General features: G+C 41.3%; 1 protein-coding gene and 1 long non-coding RNA gene across 3 annotated transcripts in view; one reads left to right on the top strand and one right to left on the bottom strand.

Moving 5' to 3' along the window:
* The window catches only part of Grm5 (glutamate metabotropic receptor 5), a 398,805-nt gene extending 394,240 nt beyond the window's left edge, over positions 1 to 4,565 (top strand). For both annotated transcript variants that reach the window (XM_048359891.1, XM_048359890.1), the window contains one exon: positions 3,619 to 4,565. In XM_048359891.1, the coding sequence (XP_048215848.1) occupies positions 3,619 to 4,543 (925 nt within the window). In that variant the 3' untranslated portion in view covers positions 4,544 to 4,565. The remainder of the gene's footprint in view (positions 1 to 3,618) is intronic.
* Positions 593 to 19,183, bottom strand: LOC125361416. Its single transcript, XR_007212945.1, has 5 exons — positions 18,057 to 19,183; positions 15,860 to 16,046; positions 14,018 to 14,140; positions 8,569 to 8,647; positions 593 to 2,105 (listed from the first exon to the last, which is right to left on the bottom strand). It is a non-coding gene; the product is annotated as an uncharacterized LOC125361416 (long non-coding RNA).
* Between the last annotated feature and the right edge of the window lie 828 nt (positions 19,184 to 20,011).

Here is a 20,011-nt window from a genome sequence, read left to right as displayed (position 1 = left end):
GAGAGTGCATTAGTCTCACTTTACCACAGGATACGTCTGTAACTGGGCAGGTCAAGTCTCATAAGCTCATTAAGCCATAGTTTCATCATCTTTAGAAAGGTATCTAAAGTGTTCATCTTCCTGTCTTTGACAGTGTGTCCCTAAAAGTTCTTTATAAATACTATGCAACTATAAGATGGTATCATCTTGATTATTGTATCCATCCTAGGTAATTTGCTTCTTTATATCCTTTTATTCCATTATCTTTTTCTATGCACATCTTCTTAATAAATGTATCAACAGTGCTGTTTGAATTTTTTATCAACACTATAGCTACTCACATCTATTTATGCTATAACTGAGAGGATTTACATAGATGTTTCAGCCATTTTCTCACACAGTGTAAGGTGTTCTTTAGCATAGTTTTTTTCAATCAATTTGTCAGATTTTATGCAAAGAGCAAGAGGAAATTTTTGCAACCTCTTTGAAATGATTGAATATAAACAATATAAAATTTTAGTGAATTTTTCATTTGTTATGTTGTTGTTGTTGTTGTTGTTTGTGCTGGTACTGAGTTCCAGTACCACTCTACCACTTACAGAATGCCTCCACTCTCAGCTGTGGCAGGTTATTTGGAAATAAAAGTCTTGCATACGTCTGCCTGAGCTGGCTCAAAACCATTCAACTTTCAGATCTCAGCTTCCTGAGTAACTAGGATTACACATGTGAGCGACTAGCACCAGGACCAAATTCCTCTGGTGTAGACGTGTATTGCCAGGATTAGGGAACTAGAGTTCCAGAGTGTTTACAAAGAGAGGCCCTGGGTTCAAAACCTGTAGTGTCACGCTTTATAATTCATATCAAGTTATGCAAAACAAAATGGATTGGTGAGCTGGTTTAAGAAAACGCATCGTTGCATATTTTCTGCTTAAAATAATCTTCACTTATGGGGTCTTTACTTTGGCCTAATATTTTCTGATGTCATTTTACAAGCACCATTTGTTAATGCCATGTGCTAATGCTATTTCAGATTTTTTAAGCAATATTTCTGTTTTTGAGTCTCATAATCATTATATCTCCCTTCAGGCTATCCCCTAAACCAAAATACAGGAACAAGAGCTGTTCAATAATGAAGACTACTCTTAATAAAACACATTTGTTAACTTTTGGAGACTATATTTGATTACTTCAATGCCCTAGAACTGTAAGTTTGAGACATACTAATAAATCACACAACAGAAGATAAGAGATTAGATTTTCTAATTCAGCAAAATAAGAATTTTAATTGCTTATATGTTGTTGTTCCAACTCTAAGCACGCTTGAGGGTGTGATAAACCACAAAGGTTATTCAACTGCCATTTAATGTGAATAAAGAAATTGCAAATCCCACAGATATTTTCGATGGTCAGACTCGATGAAAGTGAACTTTGTAGTGAGGGCATGCTGTAGTAGAAAGCTCTAATTTCTTCAGATCTGGGAATATGATTAGAGAAACAAGAAGAGGTTCATTGAACTGACATTCACAGATCGCTTAAAATGAATAAATTAAGTGTCTTCATGGAAGAGACAAAAAGGAAGAATAAATGGCTGAGAATACAGGTAGAAGGTATCATTTTGGAAAACCTAAAATGTAAACAAAAAATTAATAAACAGGTAACAAAAAAACCCTCTCCAATTACATTATTGAAATGTCATATTTGTTACCTGACATAGAGCAAATTTTCCTAAGAGGAATACATTAGATTACACAGTCTTAAATTTTGAAAAGGGGTGAATGATTCATGGAAAGACAATTTCTGGCTCCCTGCTTAGATGCAACAAACTGTTTTCTCCTGTCCTTGTCCCCATCCTTCTCTCTGCTCTCCCAACAGCCAGTGTGTGTGCTGGAAAAGGTGAAATACTATAGACAGGTGAAGAAAAGTTCCCTTTGTTTTCTCTTCCTATAAGCCATAGGAAAAATAAATACTTTTGATATTGGGGGAGAAAAATCGTACCCTAAATAACAAACACAACTTCTTATCTCAGGTCAATGGGAGAGTTAATATTTGCCTTTTCAGAAGTGCTATGCTTTACTCTCATGTGATCCTATTGGTTTTCCAAGAAGGTGAGTTGGGTATGTTTACTCCTTCCATTTTATGCGAAAAAGAAAAAAAAGACAGAAGGGTAAGTGGTTTGCTCAGCATCAACCAAAGCCTTACAATCTGGACCCCATCTCCTTTTCAATACTCATACTTTTACAACAGTTCTCACCACTGAGAATTTTACAAACACACACTGACACACCCCAAAGTATCCCTTTGTGATTGTCCTTGTAGATATTAAGATATGTGTTCATATTTAGTTAATAAAATACTGTACACATGGAGTAGTATTGATTATAGAGAGCTACATGATAAACAGGCAAATCTATAAGGCAAAAATAGATTTCATTAATGCTAAATTATTTTAGATATTTAATTCTGACAAAAAATCCATATTAAATTTCTCTAATGAAATATGTTTAGCCATCCAAATTATTGGTACCAAAATATTATTGAGCACCTGTCATATTCCAGAAAATGCGCTAGGTCCTCACTAGGCACATAACAAAATAGCAAATCCTGCCAGTGCCTTCAAGATTTCCCCCCCTCCTAGCAGGTGTGATGGATAGATGACCTTGAGATACTAGAGGCCTACCTAATGCAGGGTCTGCGGGAATCCAGTGCGGCTGGATGTAGAAATAGGCGAGATAAATTTAAGAAAATTAGGTGAAACACAGTAGGGAAACGAAGTCAGGGAACGGAGGGGAGGAAGGATGAGAGGGAAAGGGAAGGCAAGGGAAGAGAAGGGAAGAAAGGAAGAGGAGGAAGGAGTTGTGCTGGAGCGAAAAGGAAGGAAAGGGGTGAGATAAGGAAGCATATGAGAGAGAATTTCAGGAAGATAAAAAAAAATGTTGAATTTATTGGAAGAGATCTAGTCTTCTACGTTGACGTTTTGTGTGAGGAAAACACCCCTTAGGATCATGGAACGGAACTGTTTGTGATAGTTGCTTCTGAAAAAGAGAACGGCTGGGAAGATGGGACCGCTTTAGCGCATCTATTCCTTTGGACTTCATTCTCTTCCTAGCCTAAGGTCTGGGCCAGCATGGGGTCCCTATTCCTATGTTCTGCCTTGCTGTGTTTATGAGATGGAACCCAAACACTGCGCACCCTGCCACGGTCTGGACATTTGCCACGGGGACACTGCTCCTTTGTGCCCCCTAAAGTGCTCGTTTTCCCCAAGCATCCAAGATGGCAGGTTTGGAAGGCAAACCTAGCTAGCATTCGGGGTCTCTTGTGCCCTCGACATCCCCAAACCCCATAGAGCGGCTCTGTGGGCCGAAGACACCGGCCAGCCCGGCCATCTCTTCCTCCAACCTGCCATGCCGGTGTCTGGGCCGCCGGAGCGCAGGGTCCACCGCCGGCTCGGGACCGGGAGCCTCGGATCTCAGCCTCCGGGAAGCTGGGACCCCGGGCGCGAACCCCCAGCGCCTGGGCCGTCCTTTCACGGGGCTGCTCCCCGGAGGAATGGGGTGCGTTCTGGACCCCCCCATCCCCCAACCCCACCCCCGGGGGACCCCGATGAGTCAGTCACCTCTCTCCTCTTTCTCCTCCCCGCAGCTCCAACGGGAAATCCGTGTCGTGGGCGCAGAACGAGAAGAGCAGCCGCGGGCAGCACCTGTGGCAGCGGCTGTCGGTCCACATCAACAAGAAGGAGAACCCCAACCAGACGGCGGTGATCAAGCCCTTCCCCAAGAGCCCCGAGGGCCGCGGGCTGGGCCCGGGCGGCGGCGCGGGGGGCGGCGCGGCGGCTCCCGTGGGCCCCGAGCCCCCGGACGCGGGCCCGAAGCCGCCGTACCCCGCGGCGGCGGCGGAGGGCGAGGGCCCGTTCCCCGCGCCCGCGGCCCCCCCGCGGGCGTCCTCCTCGCCGTCGCCGTCGCCCCTGCGCACGCTGAGCCTCCGCGCCCCGGCCCCGGCCCCCGCCCCCGCCCCGGAGGCGGCCCCGCCGTCGGAGGCGGGCGCGGCGCGCGGCAGCTCGTCGCAGGGCTCGCTCATGGAGCAGATCAGCAGCGTGGTGACGCGCTTCACCGCCAACATCACCGAGCTCAACTCCATGATGCTGTCCTCCGCGGGCCCCGGGTCCGGCCCGGGCCCCGGCGCCGCCCCGCTCTGCTCCGCCTACCTGATCCCCAAGGAGATCCAGCTGCCCGCCACCGTGACCACCCTCGCGGAGATCCAGCCGCTCCCGGCCATCGAGGTCACCGGCGGCGCCCCGCCCGGGCCCGGGACCTCGCCCCCGGGCGCCGCGTCGCCCCCCGACGCCCCGGCGGCGGCGGCCGGGCCCGGGCCGGAGGCCGCGCCCGGCAAGCCCGACCTGGAGGAGCTGGTGGCGCTCACGCCGCCGTCCCCCTTCCGAGACTCGGTGGACTCGGGGAGCACCACCCCCAACTCGCCCGTGTCCGAGTCCGCCCTCTGCCTCCCGTCGTCCCCCAAGTACGACGCGCTCGTCATCCGCGACTACACGCAGAGCTCCTCGTCCTTGTGAGCGCGCGGGGGGCCGGGGAGAGCCACGCGGGACCCGCGCGGGCGGACCGCGCACGACGGCCGCCCGCCGCGCTGGGGGCGCCCCGGCCCCCGCCTCCCCCCCCCCCCCCCGCCCCGGGACCCCGCCGGCCGCCCGCCGACCGACCACGCACCGCCCGCGAAGCCCTCCCGGCTGATTCCCTTCCAGTGGCCTTAGAAAACGTGGGCTTTCGAGAGCCGCGCGCGCGGCCCGGGGGCTGAGGACGAGGCTCCGGGCGCCGCGCCCCGCGCTCCGGCCCGGGGAAGCCGCGGGAGAGGAGGGAGCGCCGGGAGCCAGCCAGCCGGGAAGGCCGCCGCCTGGGCCGGCCCTGCCCCAGCAGAGGCTCCGAGTCCCCAAACCTGAATGTACATTTTCTAACTAACTGAGAATCCGGGACCAAAAATGTCAGTCTTCCTGCCTTCCGTCCGTCCGTCCTTCCTTCTTTCCTTCTTTCCTTCCTCCCTCCTTCCTCCCTTCCTTCTTTCCTCCCTTCCTCCCTTCCTTCTTTCCTTCCTTCCTTCCTCCCTCCTTCCTTCCTTCCTTCTTTCCTTTCTTCCTCTTTCCTTCCTTCCTCCTCCTTCCTCCCTTCCTTCCTTCCTTCCTTCCTTCCTTCCTCCTTCCTCCCTTCCTCCTTTCTTCCTTTCCCTTTTCCTCCCTGGTTCCTTCCTCCTTCCTTCCTCCTTCCTTCCACCGTCCCTCTTTCCTATACATTTTCCTCTTCCTTTCCTTCCTTTTTTCCCTTATGCCTTCCTTCTTCCCCTTTCTTCTTTCCTTTTTCCTTCCTGCTTTCCCTCCTCTCTTTTAACCTCCCTCCCTCCTTCCCTGTTTCCTCCCTCCCTTCCCTCCTTGTCCTCCCTCCCTTCCCTCCTTTTCCTCCCAGTTTCTTTAAAGGCCTTGGGAAGCCGTACATGGGGCGTGGTTTGGGCTGACGCTTGAGTGTGCCCAACCCTTCCCACACACTGCGCATGTGCTAGGGCTCTGCCGCAGTTGGTCCTCTCCAATTGGGTCGTGAGATGCTCTTCCAAAAGCCTGCACCTGGATGCCACCTACTTATTTCAGATTCGCCTCCATTAACCAAGAAATCCAGTGGAAGGTTTCCTCCTGACTATTTCACCATGTTGCCAATCAATACTGGAGTAGCAAAAAAAATATAATAATAATAATATTTTCTGGAATACTGTTTTGTAATTCCCTCACTGGGGTGCATTGTGTAGCTGGAAATTCTCTTTATAATAATTCCTGAGGGCCGGCCCGGCTATCTCGTTCATGACACACAGTCGCTCCTGTTCCGTTAGTCTTGCCAGCTGGAACCCTAGGAGAATGCATTGAGAGAGCCTCCATTCCTCTCCTTTGAGAACCTGATGTTCAAAGAGCTCCTCTGTCTTCTCTTTTGAGTCGCACTCCCGGAACCGTGGTCCAGAAACCTAATGAAGACGTTGTCAAACTTGGAGGAACTATTGTTGAAAAAAAAAATTTCACACAATCGTAATAACACTGGAAATTTTAAACTGTGTCTCGTTGGTGTAGCAAGGCTTTCGCTATGCCAGTGAACAGTCATTTTACCTTTTCTTGGCTGCTTCAAGGGTGCAGCTATGAACTATGACAAATGTAGATTTTTTTCAAAGCAATACAGAATACTAAAAACAGAAGAACCCTAATGAATCTCAACCACAGTCTTTCTTAGCCATTCCAAACAAGGCAAAGCAATTATTAATACTTTACTTTTAAAAATAACTCTTAATATGATTTTGTGCATTTCATACTGTCATCCGTTTAACTACTACAGAAAAGAGATTTAGCGTTCTAATAAAAAGCACGTGCGCGGATAGGCTCATACACGTAGGAATCACTGCTCCAGACCTGATTCCACCGCCACCTCTACATTCCTCTCATTGCAGCTATCCTCAGGTACCAAATGTTCTTGATTTTTAAATAATGACAGTAATAAAAGGAGGAAGTGTCCTATCAATTTAGTGTTCAGTTGACCCGCCTTATACTAAAGACAGCCTTATGAAAAAGATTTGCTCTGCTCTGACGCAAAGTATATTTTTGGCACAGAGAAAAATAAATAGAAGTCTTTTGGCTCAATATCTTTATTTTGACATTGACTTAAAATGAAAAAATAAAAGTCTATTTATATAATCTATCATTCTCCAAAAAAATTATGATAAATATATTGCCTATTGGCATTTCTTTTCACATACCAATTGTTTGACATTTAAAAATCAAATCTCCCAATGTAAACATTTAACATTTATTGATTTACTAAAATGTTAATTTAAAAAGTAAACAGATTTCTTATGCCAGATTCTGAAATAACATCAGCAGAGCCTCATGATTCTAAATACTAATGAGACTCTTGAAATAGAAATGGAATGGAGTCAACCTTTATGGCTTCATTCAAAGTAAATATCTGCCTCTGCCTGAAAAACAATTGTAAATATTTTCAAATATTAATATCCCTGAGCCCTCACCTGAGAATCATTGTTTTGATTTCTTAAGTATTAATATTTTATAAATATGCTGTACTATGTTACTTTTTAAAAATATGTTGCAGTAAATTCTTATAATGATTTCCATTTTATTCTCAAGTACAATAAGTTTCACTTCTTTGACCAACAGGAAAACATCTTTTAAACTTTCTTCATGCCCAAATTTCTGTTCTAATATTTTAGTGACACGTTTCTTTAAAAAGTACACCATCTTTTAAGAGACTGCACTATAAATTAAAATGTCACATAAGTAAATTTCCACGTGATAATATCACAAGACGTCATGATCAACTGTAATTTTCAAAAACGTCCAGCTAGAGGAGAATAAAATGTATTTTTCTCTATATTTCTATAACAGTTACCACTTCTTTGCATTGTATATTTGGACATAATATTAAGAGTAATACATTCTTGAGATCTTTTATTTCGGAATGATGCTAACTCTGTCTCTTTGCCAATCCTAGCACTAGGTTCCACGTAATAATTCTACAATACAAAGAGGAAGGAATATTTCTTTACAGCTAGGATATGTACTTCACAATTCATTGGGGGTACTTGTTCTTATTGACTTTCCTTGCAAACAATTTGTTCCTGGTGCCCAGTAATGACTCAGTTGGGAAGGTTATGACAAAAGGGAGGGGAAGATGCCCCTCAATGCCAGCAAAGTGATCCCAAAGGAGAGTTGGGACGTGGGAAGCGAAGAGCACCTGGATACACAATCCACTTGTCTTTCTCATTGGGAGAGGAGTTGGGGCTGCCTGGCAAGACCAACCTGAGTGTATGTGGACGACTTTCTTTGGGGAACAAGAGTGGGGAGCACAAAGAGAGGATGGAAAGTCACGAGACACTTTCTTGAAGCAACAAAACAAAAGCAAATCCCCAAATGAGCTGATCTCTGAAAGTCATAGTCTTCCCCAAACTACTGAGGTAACAGCAAATGATCAGGAAGACTAGGAACTATTTCTGACTGTACATGCATTGTGTAATGGCTCTGCTGAAGTTCTGTGACTTCCATACCAGGAATTAAACACTCTTTTTAAGAAAAAAAAAAAAACACACAAAAAGACAAAAAAAAATTTCCTGTACTAGTCTCTCAGCAAAATGTACATCTTTTGGAGACTTCAAAGGTATTATATGAGTTCACATTTAGCAGCAGCTTATTAATAACCCTCAAGCTGTCATAATCTCTATAGTTACTATTTACAATTTTATACTGTGAAAAAAAATACATGGATCAGTGAAAGCAGAAAGATTAAACAGAATTTGCTTTGAAGAAGGTCTGGGGCCTGGGAGAGTCTACCATCTAGTGCAGACTGAGGCATATATAAATAGTTGGTTGAATTCCACTGATCTTCCCAATGTGAACAAATATACTATGTATATTGTGTGTATTTCTAGAATTCAATGGCAGCTGCTGGTGATGTTGTAATTAGAAATCTATATAGAATATAGATGTGTTAGAGAGATGGTGCCAATCCTAAGAGATCTGTGTGGGCTAAAAGTGCTTGTACTTACTTTTTCTGCACTTATAACTGATTTGGTTTAAACCTGTGTGCGAGTATCTCTTCTTTTTTTTCTGTTGTTGAAGCTTGTACTATTAAAATAATAGAGAATGTTAAATTATTTTGATGTGAACTGCAAATGATTTTTCATAAAGTATAACATTTTTATCAGCATTGTTTCGCTTTGTACTTGTATAAATGTGTTTTATTTTAGCATTTTAAAATACAGTTGCCTGTTTCTCAGTTGTCTAAATCATGTTATAGTTGGTGTTTGTGAAGTCAGTTTCCTTTTTGAAAAATATTAAAAAAGAAAATATGACATGACTTTAAAATCACTCCCCTGAAATGCTTAGAATATTTTTCTCACAATTTTTTTCTTCAAGACAACAAATGGCCATGCTATTAATTAATCTTGAATTCTGAGTGGTACCCACATTCGCACTATGAGGTTTATAAACAAGGTGATGTTCAATAAATTAAAATGAAAATATGAATCAGCCAAAAATCAAGGTAGAGATACTGTCCCCAAAGACACCTTTTATTTTTAATTAGCTTTATATAGTTATACAAAGTGTTTGCAATACATGTTAAAAACGTAAGACATAACTAAGTACTCAAAATATTTCTACATATAAGCACTGTAATATTTATGTCAAGATATACAAATGATAGAAATACTTTCATATTTACCTACATGGCTAGAGATAACATCATATGGATATAGTAGATACTTGTGTGTGCATACACATTTACAGATACATTTTAATTTTGAGGATATCTGCAGGTGTGTTTTATGTAAATGTGTAGCCATGTGTGTGTGTGCATATCTATATCATTTTTCCAGAGAAAATTTGACTGTCAAATTGCTTTATAGTTTGGTTCCTTTGCAGACTTGCTTTTCCTTTCTTCCTTCCTTCTTCCTTCCTTTCTCCCTCTCTCCCTTCCCCCTCGCTCCCTTCCTCCCTCCCTCCCTCTCTCTCTCTCTTTCTCTCTTTCTTTCTTTCTTTATTTCTTTATTTCTCTCTTGCTCTCTCTAATCTCTCTCCCTGTCTCTCTCTCTCTGTGTCTCTCTCTCTGTCTCTCTCTGTTGGTGTTCCTTTTTTGCTCTACCACTGATACTGTGCCACATTGAGACACAATACCACTTCCGGTTTTCTGGTGATTATTTGAAGATAAGAATCTCAGGGACTTGCCTGCTCAGTCTGGCTTTGAACTGTAGTCCTCACATCTCAGCCTTCTGAATATCTAGGATTGTAGGCATGTGCCTGGCTTCAAATGTACATTTTCTAAACACAGGTCAGTGTAAACATAAAAGTAAAGTATAGCATAGATACTTGCTGTGACAAAGGCAATTTAGAGGTAGCAGTATACCTTCTTTCTAGCAGTATCTCATGCCAGTAATCAAGGGGCCAAAATGTGAGGATCCCAGTTCAAAGCCAGCCAGGGCAGGAAAGTCCTTGAGACTCTTTTTTTTTTTTTTTTTTTTTTTTTTTGGCAAGTCCTGGGGCTTGGACTCAGGGCCTGAGCACTGTCCCTGGCTTCTTTTTGCTCAAGGCTAGCACTCTGCCACTTGAGCCACAGCGCCACTTCTGGCCATTTTCTGTATATGTGGTGCTGGGGAATTGAACCCAGGGCTTCATGTATACGAGGCAAGCACTCTTGCCACTAGGCCATATCCCCAGCCCCCTCCTTGAGACTCTTACCTCCAAATAATTGGCAAAAAGGAAGAAGTGACCTGTGGCATACATGGCTGTATCATCCTGGAGTGAAAATCATAAGGGAGAGTGTAAAGCCTTAAGTTCAGTCTCAGTACTGGCACAAAAATAAAATCCTCTCTACACTTCTTGATATTGTATTATTTATACTCATACATAATATATTTAAACATATATGTGCAAATTTTACTTAATCTTACAAGGAAAGCATTTCCTCTGTCCAGTCTTGCTCTGCTCTGCAGTATCTTCTACTATGAAACTAGGAAATAGCATCAATGGACATGTGTCCACACATAAAATGGAGCCGAATGTGACATGTCTAAATTATTACAGGGAAAATGACCTTCTAAAAGTGAAAAGAAACTCTAATCCTCAACAAAACCATGGGCAGCCATTCAAGTCTAACTGATGCAATAAAAATAAACTTTAACTAAAGTCAGAAGGTACTACCCTACCATCATCCCGCTTTCAAGAAAGTACCTTGATTTCCCCAGCACTCACTTCCTCAGGTCCTCCTCCTTTAAATGAGATGACAGGAATCCTGCCCTTCCATGCACAGACCAAAAAAAATCCCAAGAAACACACACTTCTCACATTTTCTTCCATTTGCAATATTCCTGGTAAATGATAAGCAATCAATACACAGAAGCATTATTCGTATTAGTGGCAATATGGTAGTACACAGCTAAACATGCAAGAAACATTATAAATTTGATTTAATTGATATTACATTGCCTCACAAGGACAACTTTGTTCATTGATATTGAATACTACCGAGGAAAATGTTTTTCTTCTCTCATAGTCTCTGTTGAATGCAGACTAATTTTTTTAGTTACGCTATATATAAACACCTCAAAACTCGGTTCTAAACATTTATATTTTTATGGTACTAAGCAATATAGTTAAGTAGGTGAACAAATATTATTAAAGCATTCTTATACAAAAGCATAGCATTTATAGTTTTCATGTCATACTTGAAATTCAGAAACTATTACTACATTTTGCCTTTTATATGCCAGTATCCATGCTTGAAATTAAGACTTCATTCTTGCTGGGTTTGGTTTGCTTTTATGAATGGTGCTCTACCACTTAAGACATGCTTCTAATCTTACTTGTTACTGGTTATTTTGCAAATGGAATCTCAAAGACTTTTCCCCAGTCCTCCAGATCTCAGCCTATTGAGTAACTAAAATTATAGCCTTATTATTTTTAAATTATCATGTTATTGGATAATCTCTATGAAGAAAATGATTAAGCTTACCTTCTTTAATACTTCTTAGGATCCTATACTGCAGAAACACTTAACTTTTACAAGAATAAATATTTTACATTAGATTTATCCAGACCAAAGACACTTACTTTCTCTTCAATACAGATTGTTTTGAGAAATAGATGAGTCATAAACAATGTTTTTTGTGCTATAATCATATATATTTTTCTTATTTATAGCTTTATTTATTAATTATTTTCGATCCTGGGACTTGAACTCAGGGCCTGGGCCCTGTCCCTGAGCTTCTTCCCTCAAGGCTAGCAGTCTACCACTTTGATCCCCAGGACCACTTCTGGTTTTCTAGTGGTTTGGAGATAAGAACTCACAGCATTTCCTGCCCTAGCTGGCTTCAATCCCTGATCCTCAGATCTCAGCCTCCTGAGTGGCTAGGATTAGAGGCGTGCCATCAGAGCCTAGCTACAGTTGCTTTATATTCTCACACATTGGATTCAAAAAATAAACTGTACATGCTATCATATTCATTAATTTGGTCAATGTTCTAAATGATATGCCCACTAAAATCACATCATACCTTAAATTTACTTTTCTGAATGGCTAAACATTAGTAAACAAATCACAAATGGAAGTTTTTAGTTTTTAAAGTTTGGGAAACAGCCAGTTACCTTTGGCTTATGCCTATAATCCTAGTTACTTGAAAGAATGACCCTCAGGCTTGTGATTGGAAGCCAGCCGGGGCAAGAAATTTCTTGATATTTTTACTTTCCTTTAAGCACCAAAAAAAGCTGTAAGTTAAGCTGTAGCTCAAGTAGTAGAGCACTAGCCTTGAGGGGGGGAAAAAAAGCTCAGGAACAGTGCAGTACCTAGGCCCTAACTCCAAGCCCTAGAGTTGGCATTAAAAAAAAAAAAAGTGTGGGGAAAAAATAGCTCTAAATAAACTACTTTTACTATAATGTATTACAGAATTTATCAGTGATAGTCTACTAAATGTTGTTTTGTTGTTTTTTCTATGACGTCACCTCAGAGTGGAATTTCATAAAGCACAATTTTAAAATGCAGTGGTATAAAATGTATAATGGTCCTTGTTTTTTCCTTTAGAATTCAAACTATAGCATGACGTCTATGAAAATCTCCTGTTTCACTTCAAACTTCAGCACCAACCCCCTCAAAAAAATGGTAAAAATGACAAATCACCCTACACATTAAGCTGCCTATGAGAAGTAGAAAACCTAGAAATGAAATGCTAAACACACAAGGAGACAATATTAAGGAAACTAGTTATGAGCCATGTAACTTTAGACAAGTAATTTCTTCTCTGCAGTAGCGATCTTAAAAACCTGCTAGGGAGGCAGGGGAAAATGAGGGAGTAGGTAACAAGTTGGATAAGAAATATACTCATTGCCTTACGTTTGAAACAGTAACACCTCTGTACATTGCTTTAACAATAAAGAAATTTTTTAAAAGAGAAAAAAAAACTGTTAAACTAGAGAGAGCTAAAGATAAAATCATAATAAATTGTAAAATACAAAGCATGCTCTTGAGTTTAAAAATGAAAGTCACAGGGAGGAAGTGAGGGCAACATTTTAGTACATGTTGGAAAGAGTAAAATTTTTGAAAATTGTTAGGAGCTGACATCATGCACAAAATTCTCAAAATCCACAGACACGAGAAAATACATGATGTGTTTAGAAATGTACTACTGGTTTAATTTTTTATTATTAGATTTTCCTGGGGGGAAAATCAATGAGATAATCTGTAGAAAGTATACATTACACTTGTTACTTCAAAGATAATTTCTCGGTAGTAACAGAAATTCTGGCGTTAGAAGTTAAATCTACCTTTGATTTCTCCCTGCAGTGAAGTCGCTTTTCTAGTTCTTCTTTCCCTTTCTTTTTCTTTTTTGTTTTTTTGTGCTTGTTTGTTTGTTTGTTTCTGGCCATTCCTGGGCCTTGGACTCAGGGCCTGAGCACTGTCCCTGGCTTCTTTTTGCTTGAGGCTAGCGCTCTGCCACTTGAGCCACAGCACCACTTCCGGCTTTTCTATATATGTGGTGCTGAGGAATCAAACCCAGGGCTTCATGTATACAGGATGCAAGCACTCTACCACTATGCCATATTCCCAGCCCCTTCTTTTTCTTTTTTATTGTCTTTAAGTAGTTGTACAGAGGAGTGGCCATGTAACAAGGTAGTTTATAAATACAATATGTCTAGATTAATTCACTCAACATCCATTCCTTACCTCAATTTTTCCCTATGTTTTCTTTCTCAGCAAAAATAATTGCCTTATTTTGAGGATTACTTCCTATAATTTCAACATTACTGTAATACCTTCATTCCATTAGGAGTATCCAAACATTCCTTTTAACCTTTCTCCTTTTTATTTTAGTAACCACATTTAACATGGAATGATCTATCCTCTTAGGATATTAAGTGTGCAGTATCGTAATGCTAACTAGAACACGATATTATACAGTTGATCACTGAAAGTATACTGAGTTGTAGCTCCTAGTTTTTCCTTACCTTTTGCCACTAGCCACCTTCATTCCACTCTCTCTGCTTCTGAGTTTTGACTGCTTTCCACGCTTCATACAAGCACCAGGGGCTTTTAGGGGGTTTTTGCCCCTCTTGAACTACTGCAGATGACTAAGAAATAATTGCATGTTTAGATCCCTGCTTTCCGAGAGCAGCAGAGGAATCCTTTGATGCCAATCAGAAATGTTCAGGTTCTTGAAACTTAGTCTGCCAAATAGTACTAGATGTTCAATTGGGCTTGACTAGTTTTCAACATAATAACACAAACATGTTTGGCTCATTTTATAAATAAGTTATAAATATGATAAAATTTAGCAATTTGACTTTTAAATGTAAATCATACTTCGTAGTGTTGCATTATAAAAACAGGCTCTTTTTTCACTAATAAGTATCATTTCATCCTTCCTTTAAATTAACACAGTATCTTGAAAGGAAAAAACAAAAAGAGTAATTTTTCTATCCAAACATAGTTTCTTTCAAAGGAGATTTAAAATAATTAAGAAGAATTTGAAACACTGAAAAGAAAGCTGATTTGTCTTTATATATAATTCCTTCAAGCAACAAATACATAAAAGGAGTCTACTATTGCGCAGGACCTGTTCTAGATTTTGCTAATCCAGAATGAGGAGAACACAGGAATTTCCATCTTTATCAACCTTTCTCCTTTCTTTTCCTTCTTTCCCATTTTTCTTTCCTTCCTTCCTTCTTTTCTTCCTTCCTTCCTTTCTTCCTTCCTTGCTTTCTTCCTTTCTCTCTTTCTTTCCTGTACATCTTGTTCTAGAGCCTTAACTCAAGGCCTTGCACTCTCACTTTGCTTTTAAGATCAAGTCTGGACCCTACCACTTGAGCTATACCTTCACTTCCACAGGAATATTACTAGGAGATGAACTGCAGAGGCTTTTTTTTTTTTTTGGCCAGTCCTAGAGCTTGAATTCAGGGCCTATCCCTGAGCTTCTTTGTGTTCAAGGCTAGTGCTCTACCACCTGAGCCACAGCACACTTCTCACTTTTGTATTGAGTAGTTTATTGGAGATAAGAGTCTCATGGACTTTCTTTCCCAAGCTGGCTTTGAAAGCTAATCCTCAGATCTCAGCCTCCTGAATAGCTAAGATTACAGGCGTGAGCAACGAGAGTCTGGCTGCAGAGTTAGGGTCAGGTTTTATTCCCTTCACAGAATCATAGGCTTCTTTCCATTGGAACAGGTCCTACTTGGAGTAAGAAATGGGATACGTTAAATTTGAAATGTTTATTGCAGTAGAGAGTTGGGTTTTAGAGTGTAGAATTCAGGGACGAAATCTAGAATAGAAATCTAAAATACATATATCAAATACTAGAAATAGTATAGGAGCCAATCATGTAACTGTTACACAATATCTAACACGAACTATTATAAAATATCCAGTATTGACTATTACACAATATTCAATAATCAAAACTTTAAGTTTTTATTAAAACTATTATATAATCATAAAATAACATAAAGTCATGATTTTAAAAAATCCTAAAAGGGGGCTGGGAATATGGCCTAGTGGCAAGAGTGCTTGCCTAGTATACAGGAGGCCCTGGGTTCGATTCCTCAGCACCACATATATAGAAAATGGCCAGAAGTGGCACTGTGGCTCAAGTGGCAGAGTGCTAGCCTTGAGCAAAAAAGAAGCATGGACAGTGCTCAGGCCCTGAGTTCACGGCCTAGGACTGGCCAAAAAACAAACAAACAAACAAACAAAAAATCCTAAAAGGCTGTTGCAAAATTATACATCATCTTTAAAGGAATTCACTAATCAAAGATTGAAGAATACTTTTTCTATCTTAGGCCAAGAGCTCATTTTACCTTAAAAATCAAGGAACTTCATAATGAAGGTGGAAGGTTTAACAAAACTTCATCAGTAAGAAAAGAACCTTTTGTTTGGTCGATGTGATAAGCCCAAGTACTAAATGTGTCCATCTTTGCTAGAGATACTGCCACATTCCTGCAGTTCCAGCTACTCAGGATGAGGAGGCCATAGGAACACATGAACCTAGGAATTCAGAGTCAGATTGGGCAAAATTGCAAGGTCTTGGTCAAAAACAAACAGACAAAAAGCTAAAAAACAAAAACAAGTCCTTCTCCTCTCTCATTCAGGCTCAAAGGTAAAAATCTAGAGCCAATTTCACTGGCTCTGGGACATAGGGCCTCAGCATCACTAGCCAATAATTTATTTGGTATAATAATTTATTTGGTATAATTTGTTTGCCTCCAAAGTTAAACAGATAGTTTCCTCTATTCCAAAATCTACCAGTGATTCTAATGCAGCTTATCTCATGACTTTAACCAAGATGTTTCCTTCCAGAGTAGGCCAGAGGTAAAGCCAGAACTTGCTTCAGAACGAGATGAGCGTGCACTTGGAGGAGAACAGCACGTAGTCTTCTTCAGCTGGTTAGGTGGAGAGCCGGCCACGCCACTGCCCGCAGGACAGGGTCACTGGAACACCCAACGAGCCCACACAGCCTGCTGGTCTTTGGGGGAAAGCTTCCCAGAGTAAGAACTTGAGGGACTAACACCCAAGCGTGTTATTGGCAGAGGACTTCACACCGTGGGAAGTTCACTCACAAGGAGAGCAATGGAACTGGAGTGGGGGGTTCTTATAAGAAAGGATCAGAAAAAACAAGACTAATAAAAGAGTTTTTTCAAAGGCTTCTATGTTAAGCTAAGGATCTCAGACTTAAATCAAGAACAATGGAAGTTTTCATACACTGCAGGAGCAGCCTCATTTTCTAAAATATGATGGTAATAAAAGTTGCAATGGTGGGACAGGGTAGAAAGCAGGGCAGGGCAGAGGGTGATCTACTTGAGAGACAAGGAGAACAAAGACTGTGAAGATGGTGTCAGTGAAGAGGGTAACCATTTCTACACCTATTCTCAAGAACTGACCACAACAGATGATGAAGAAATGGTGAAGTGGAATGAGTCAGGGGGAATGTCTAGGAGGCATGCAGGTGTCTGGTGTTGAGTAGAATTAATCACCACGTTGCAAAACATTGTTTACTAGAGAAGTAACTTTATGATGAGTTCTGTTTGGCATCTATAAAGTTAAAGTGATGGAGTCAATACCTCCAGCAGGCAGTGAATGGAGATCGGGGAGGGGGGCAAAGCTCAAGAAAGAAAGAGAACAAATGGTTCTTTCTGCAGGAAAACAGCACACCTAAATGTTCATCTGAAAGGACCTCCTTTACTAAGGCATGTACGGGGATCTGAAACTTGGAACTGGCAGTGACCTAAGCTTGGAGAGCCAGGGAGGAGTGGGTAGAACACTGTAACATAGTTGCCTAGAAGTATGACTCTCTGCTTGACTCCAGGAATAAGTCCCTCAAGGGACAAACTTGGGCTTAAAGAGATTGATCAATTATCCTGGCCTTACTCAGCACCACATTTTAAGTAGTACTGTTTATCTATGTAATCCTGATTTCCTGATAACTAGAGCAATAAATCAAATTTCTAAATCACTGAAATTAGAAGTGACTGAACAGATCAACTGCCTAAATTGTTGCTAGCATCTCTTTGAATACTATGTATTAGAAGGTAATACTCTAAAGAGTATAACTAGAGAATAAAAACAATTACATACATAAGGAATTCATTGTATATTAAATTTATACTTAGTACAAGGCTTGACAAGATGGTGTTTAACAAGTATTAGTTTCCTTCTTAGATCTTTACTTATTTCATTAAATATCAGGTGACAATGTTTTTGTATTTGTCCCACATCACAATTAATCTGGGAACAAATTGAGACTAGGGAAAAGAAGGACTAAGCATCTGCTATGTGCCTGTAATGGGATATAAAACTCATGCCAAGCCATTCCCCCCCGCCCATCTAGACATCCGTATGAAATACACTGGAACGATTTAGTGGGCTTACTACCCTAGCATACTGCTGTGCTTTGGTTTGGATCCTCTGCTTACTCAATACATAATTGCATTAACCTCCCAACAGCAGATAAACTCACAGAACTATTTAATCACTTGTTTTCACATCCCTCATACTTACGATGCAAACAGGTGGCTTGAAAAATCATAAATGGAGGAAATTCTGGAGAGGAGAGCAGAGCGATTGCAAGCCAAGGTTAGGATGACACTCCAGTCCAAATGGTTTAGACGACTGAATTCAGAATTGGAAAGCTCTCTCTTTTCCAACTTCATTCCTGGAGAGAGTACTCTAGGATGGTCCCAAATGATTTCTCACTTAAAAACAAAGAATATCATCTGCTCATGCAATTGCCAACTTGGAAATGGTTTCAGCAGAGGAGTGAGATGGGGTATATATCATCATTCCTCGCAGCATTCTCCAGAGATGAGTCTGACACACTTCTGGCTCAGAAGCCCTGGCCAAGGGAATGTAGCCACGACTGCATTCACCCATCTGTGTGGACAATGTGCTAAAACTCTGATCTGCTAACAGACGGGTAAGGATGCATGGGATGGTACCTAAGGGAAAGGGGTCGTTTGTCAAGATGATAACCTTTTTGTCTTACCAGCATCCACTTGGATTAATTTGTTGTAAGTCGATGTGACCGTGACATTCTTGGCTGTTCAGGAAGGACAGACAAAGCTTCCTGGAGGCCATTCAGAGCAAGAGACACATGGGCCTGTCTGAATCAAGCAAGCAACTTAGTATAAATTCTCCCTGTCACACATCTAGCACTGACTGAAGTGGCAAGTGTGCAGGGACAGAGAACGCATGGAGAGATAGAAGGAAGGCAGAAAGCTGGGAAAGTCTTCAGCTAACATTTTATTTTGCAATTTTCACTGGGAAAAGAAGGGCTCTGGAATGCTAGCCAGAAATGTTGCCAATTGGATGAAATAGGAGATTGACTCAGGTTTTCTAGCAGAGTAAGTATGGCAGGAAGTTTCCTTCAGAGAGCAATGAATTCAACATGTCCCAGTATTCACAGTCTTGGCCTCCTCATCAGTGATTACCATCATCCTCCATTGGAGGATGAATATTTCCATAAGAAGAATAATGTTTTGGATCAGTGCCATGTGGAAGTGAATTATTAACACTAATATTAACAATAATTTCCATTCTAAATGATATCTGTATTAAATTATTTTTACAAGTATGTGATCACACAAGTAAGATGCTAGAATGGAAAAGCTTGAACTAAGTCTTCTTCACTTCTGGTTTCCATATAATGGATACAGTGTGTGTGTACACTAATGCATATGTGCATACACATGCACACACATACACACACGTTTACCAATCCTAGGGCTTGAACCTAGTGTCAGGGCAGTGACACTGAGCTTTTCTTGCTAAAGGTGAGCACTCTAACACTTGAGCCACAGATCCAGCTCTGGCTTAAGGGCTCCCTTATAGCAAAATGACTGTAAAAGAAGTTACCACTTTGGGTAATAGGTGTGCATGGGTAAGTGTGTCTATTTTTTAGAGAATCAAAGTCATGCAGTCTGTCAATCATTCACCTAACTGTTTTGATTTGAATAACAGTGCTGGAGAGCTACCTTAGTTTCATATGTTGGACCATAAGAAAACTCTGGGAGCACAGACATACACTCAGAAAATATTACATCCATAGCAAATCAAAAGGAAAACAGACTGAGATCTAGATTGCAATCCAGCGGACTGGGGTTACAAGGCAAAACACATCACTAATTCAACCTGATATTTAGGATTTGATCACATGAAGCCGATTGCTTGAGGAGAAAAGAACATAATGGTGTATATAAGTACTATTGTAATGAGAAAAATGCTAAAAACAACAACAAAAAAAACAAACAAAAAAAAAAACCAAGGGGCTGGGAATATGGCCTAGTGGCAAGAGTGCTTGCCTCCTACACATGAAACTCTCGGTTCGATTCCCCAGCACCACATATATGGAAAACGGCCAGAAGGGGCGCTGTGGCTCAGGTGGCAGAGTGCTAGCCTTGAGCTGGAAGAAGCCAGGGATGGTGCTCAGGCCCTGAGTCCAAGCCCAGGACTGGCCA

Source organism: Perognathus longimembris, chromosome 13 (assembly GCF_023159225.1).
Source record: "Perognathus longimembris pacificus isolate PPM17 chromosome 13, ASM2315922v1, whole genome shotgun sequence".
Lineage (NCBI taxonomy): Eukaryota > Metazoa > Chordata > Mammalia > Rodentia > Heteromyidae > Perognathus > Perognathus longimembris.
The sequence above is the reverse complement of the archived record's forward strand: the minus strand, read 5'-3'. Positions and strand labels throughout refer to the sequence as shown.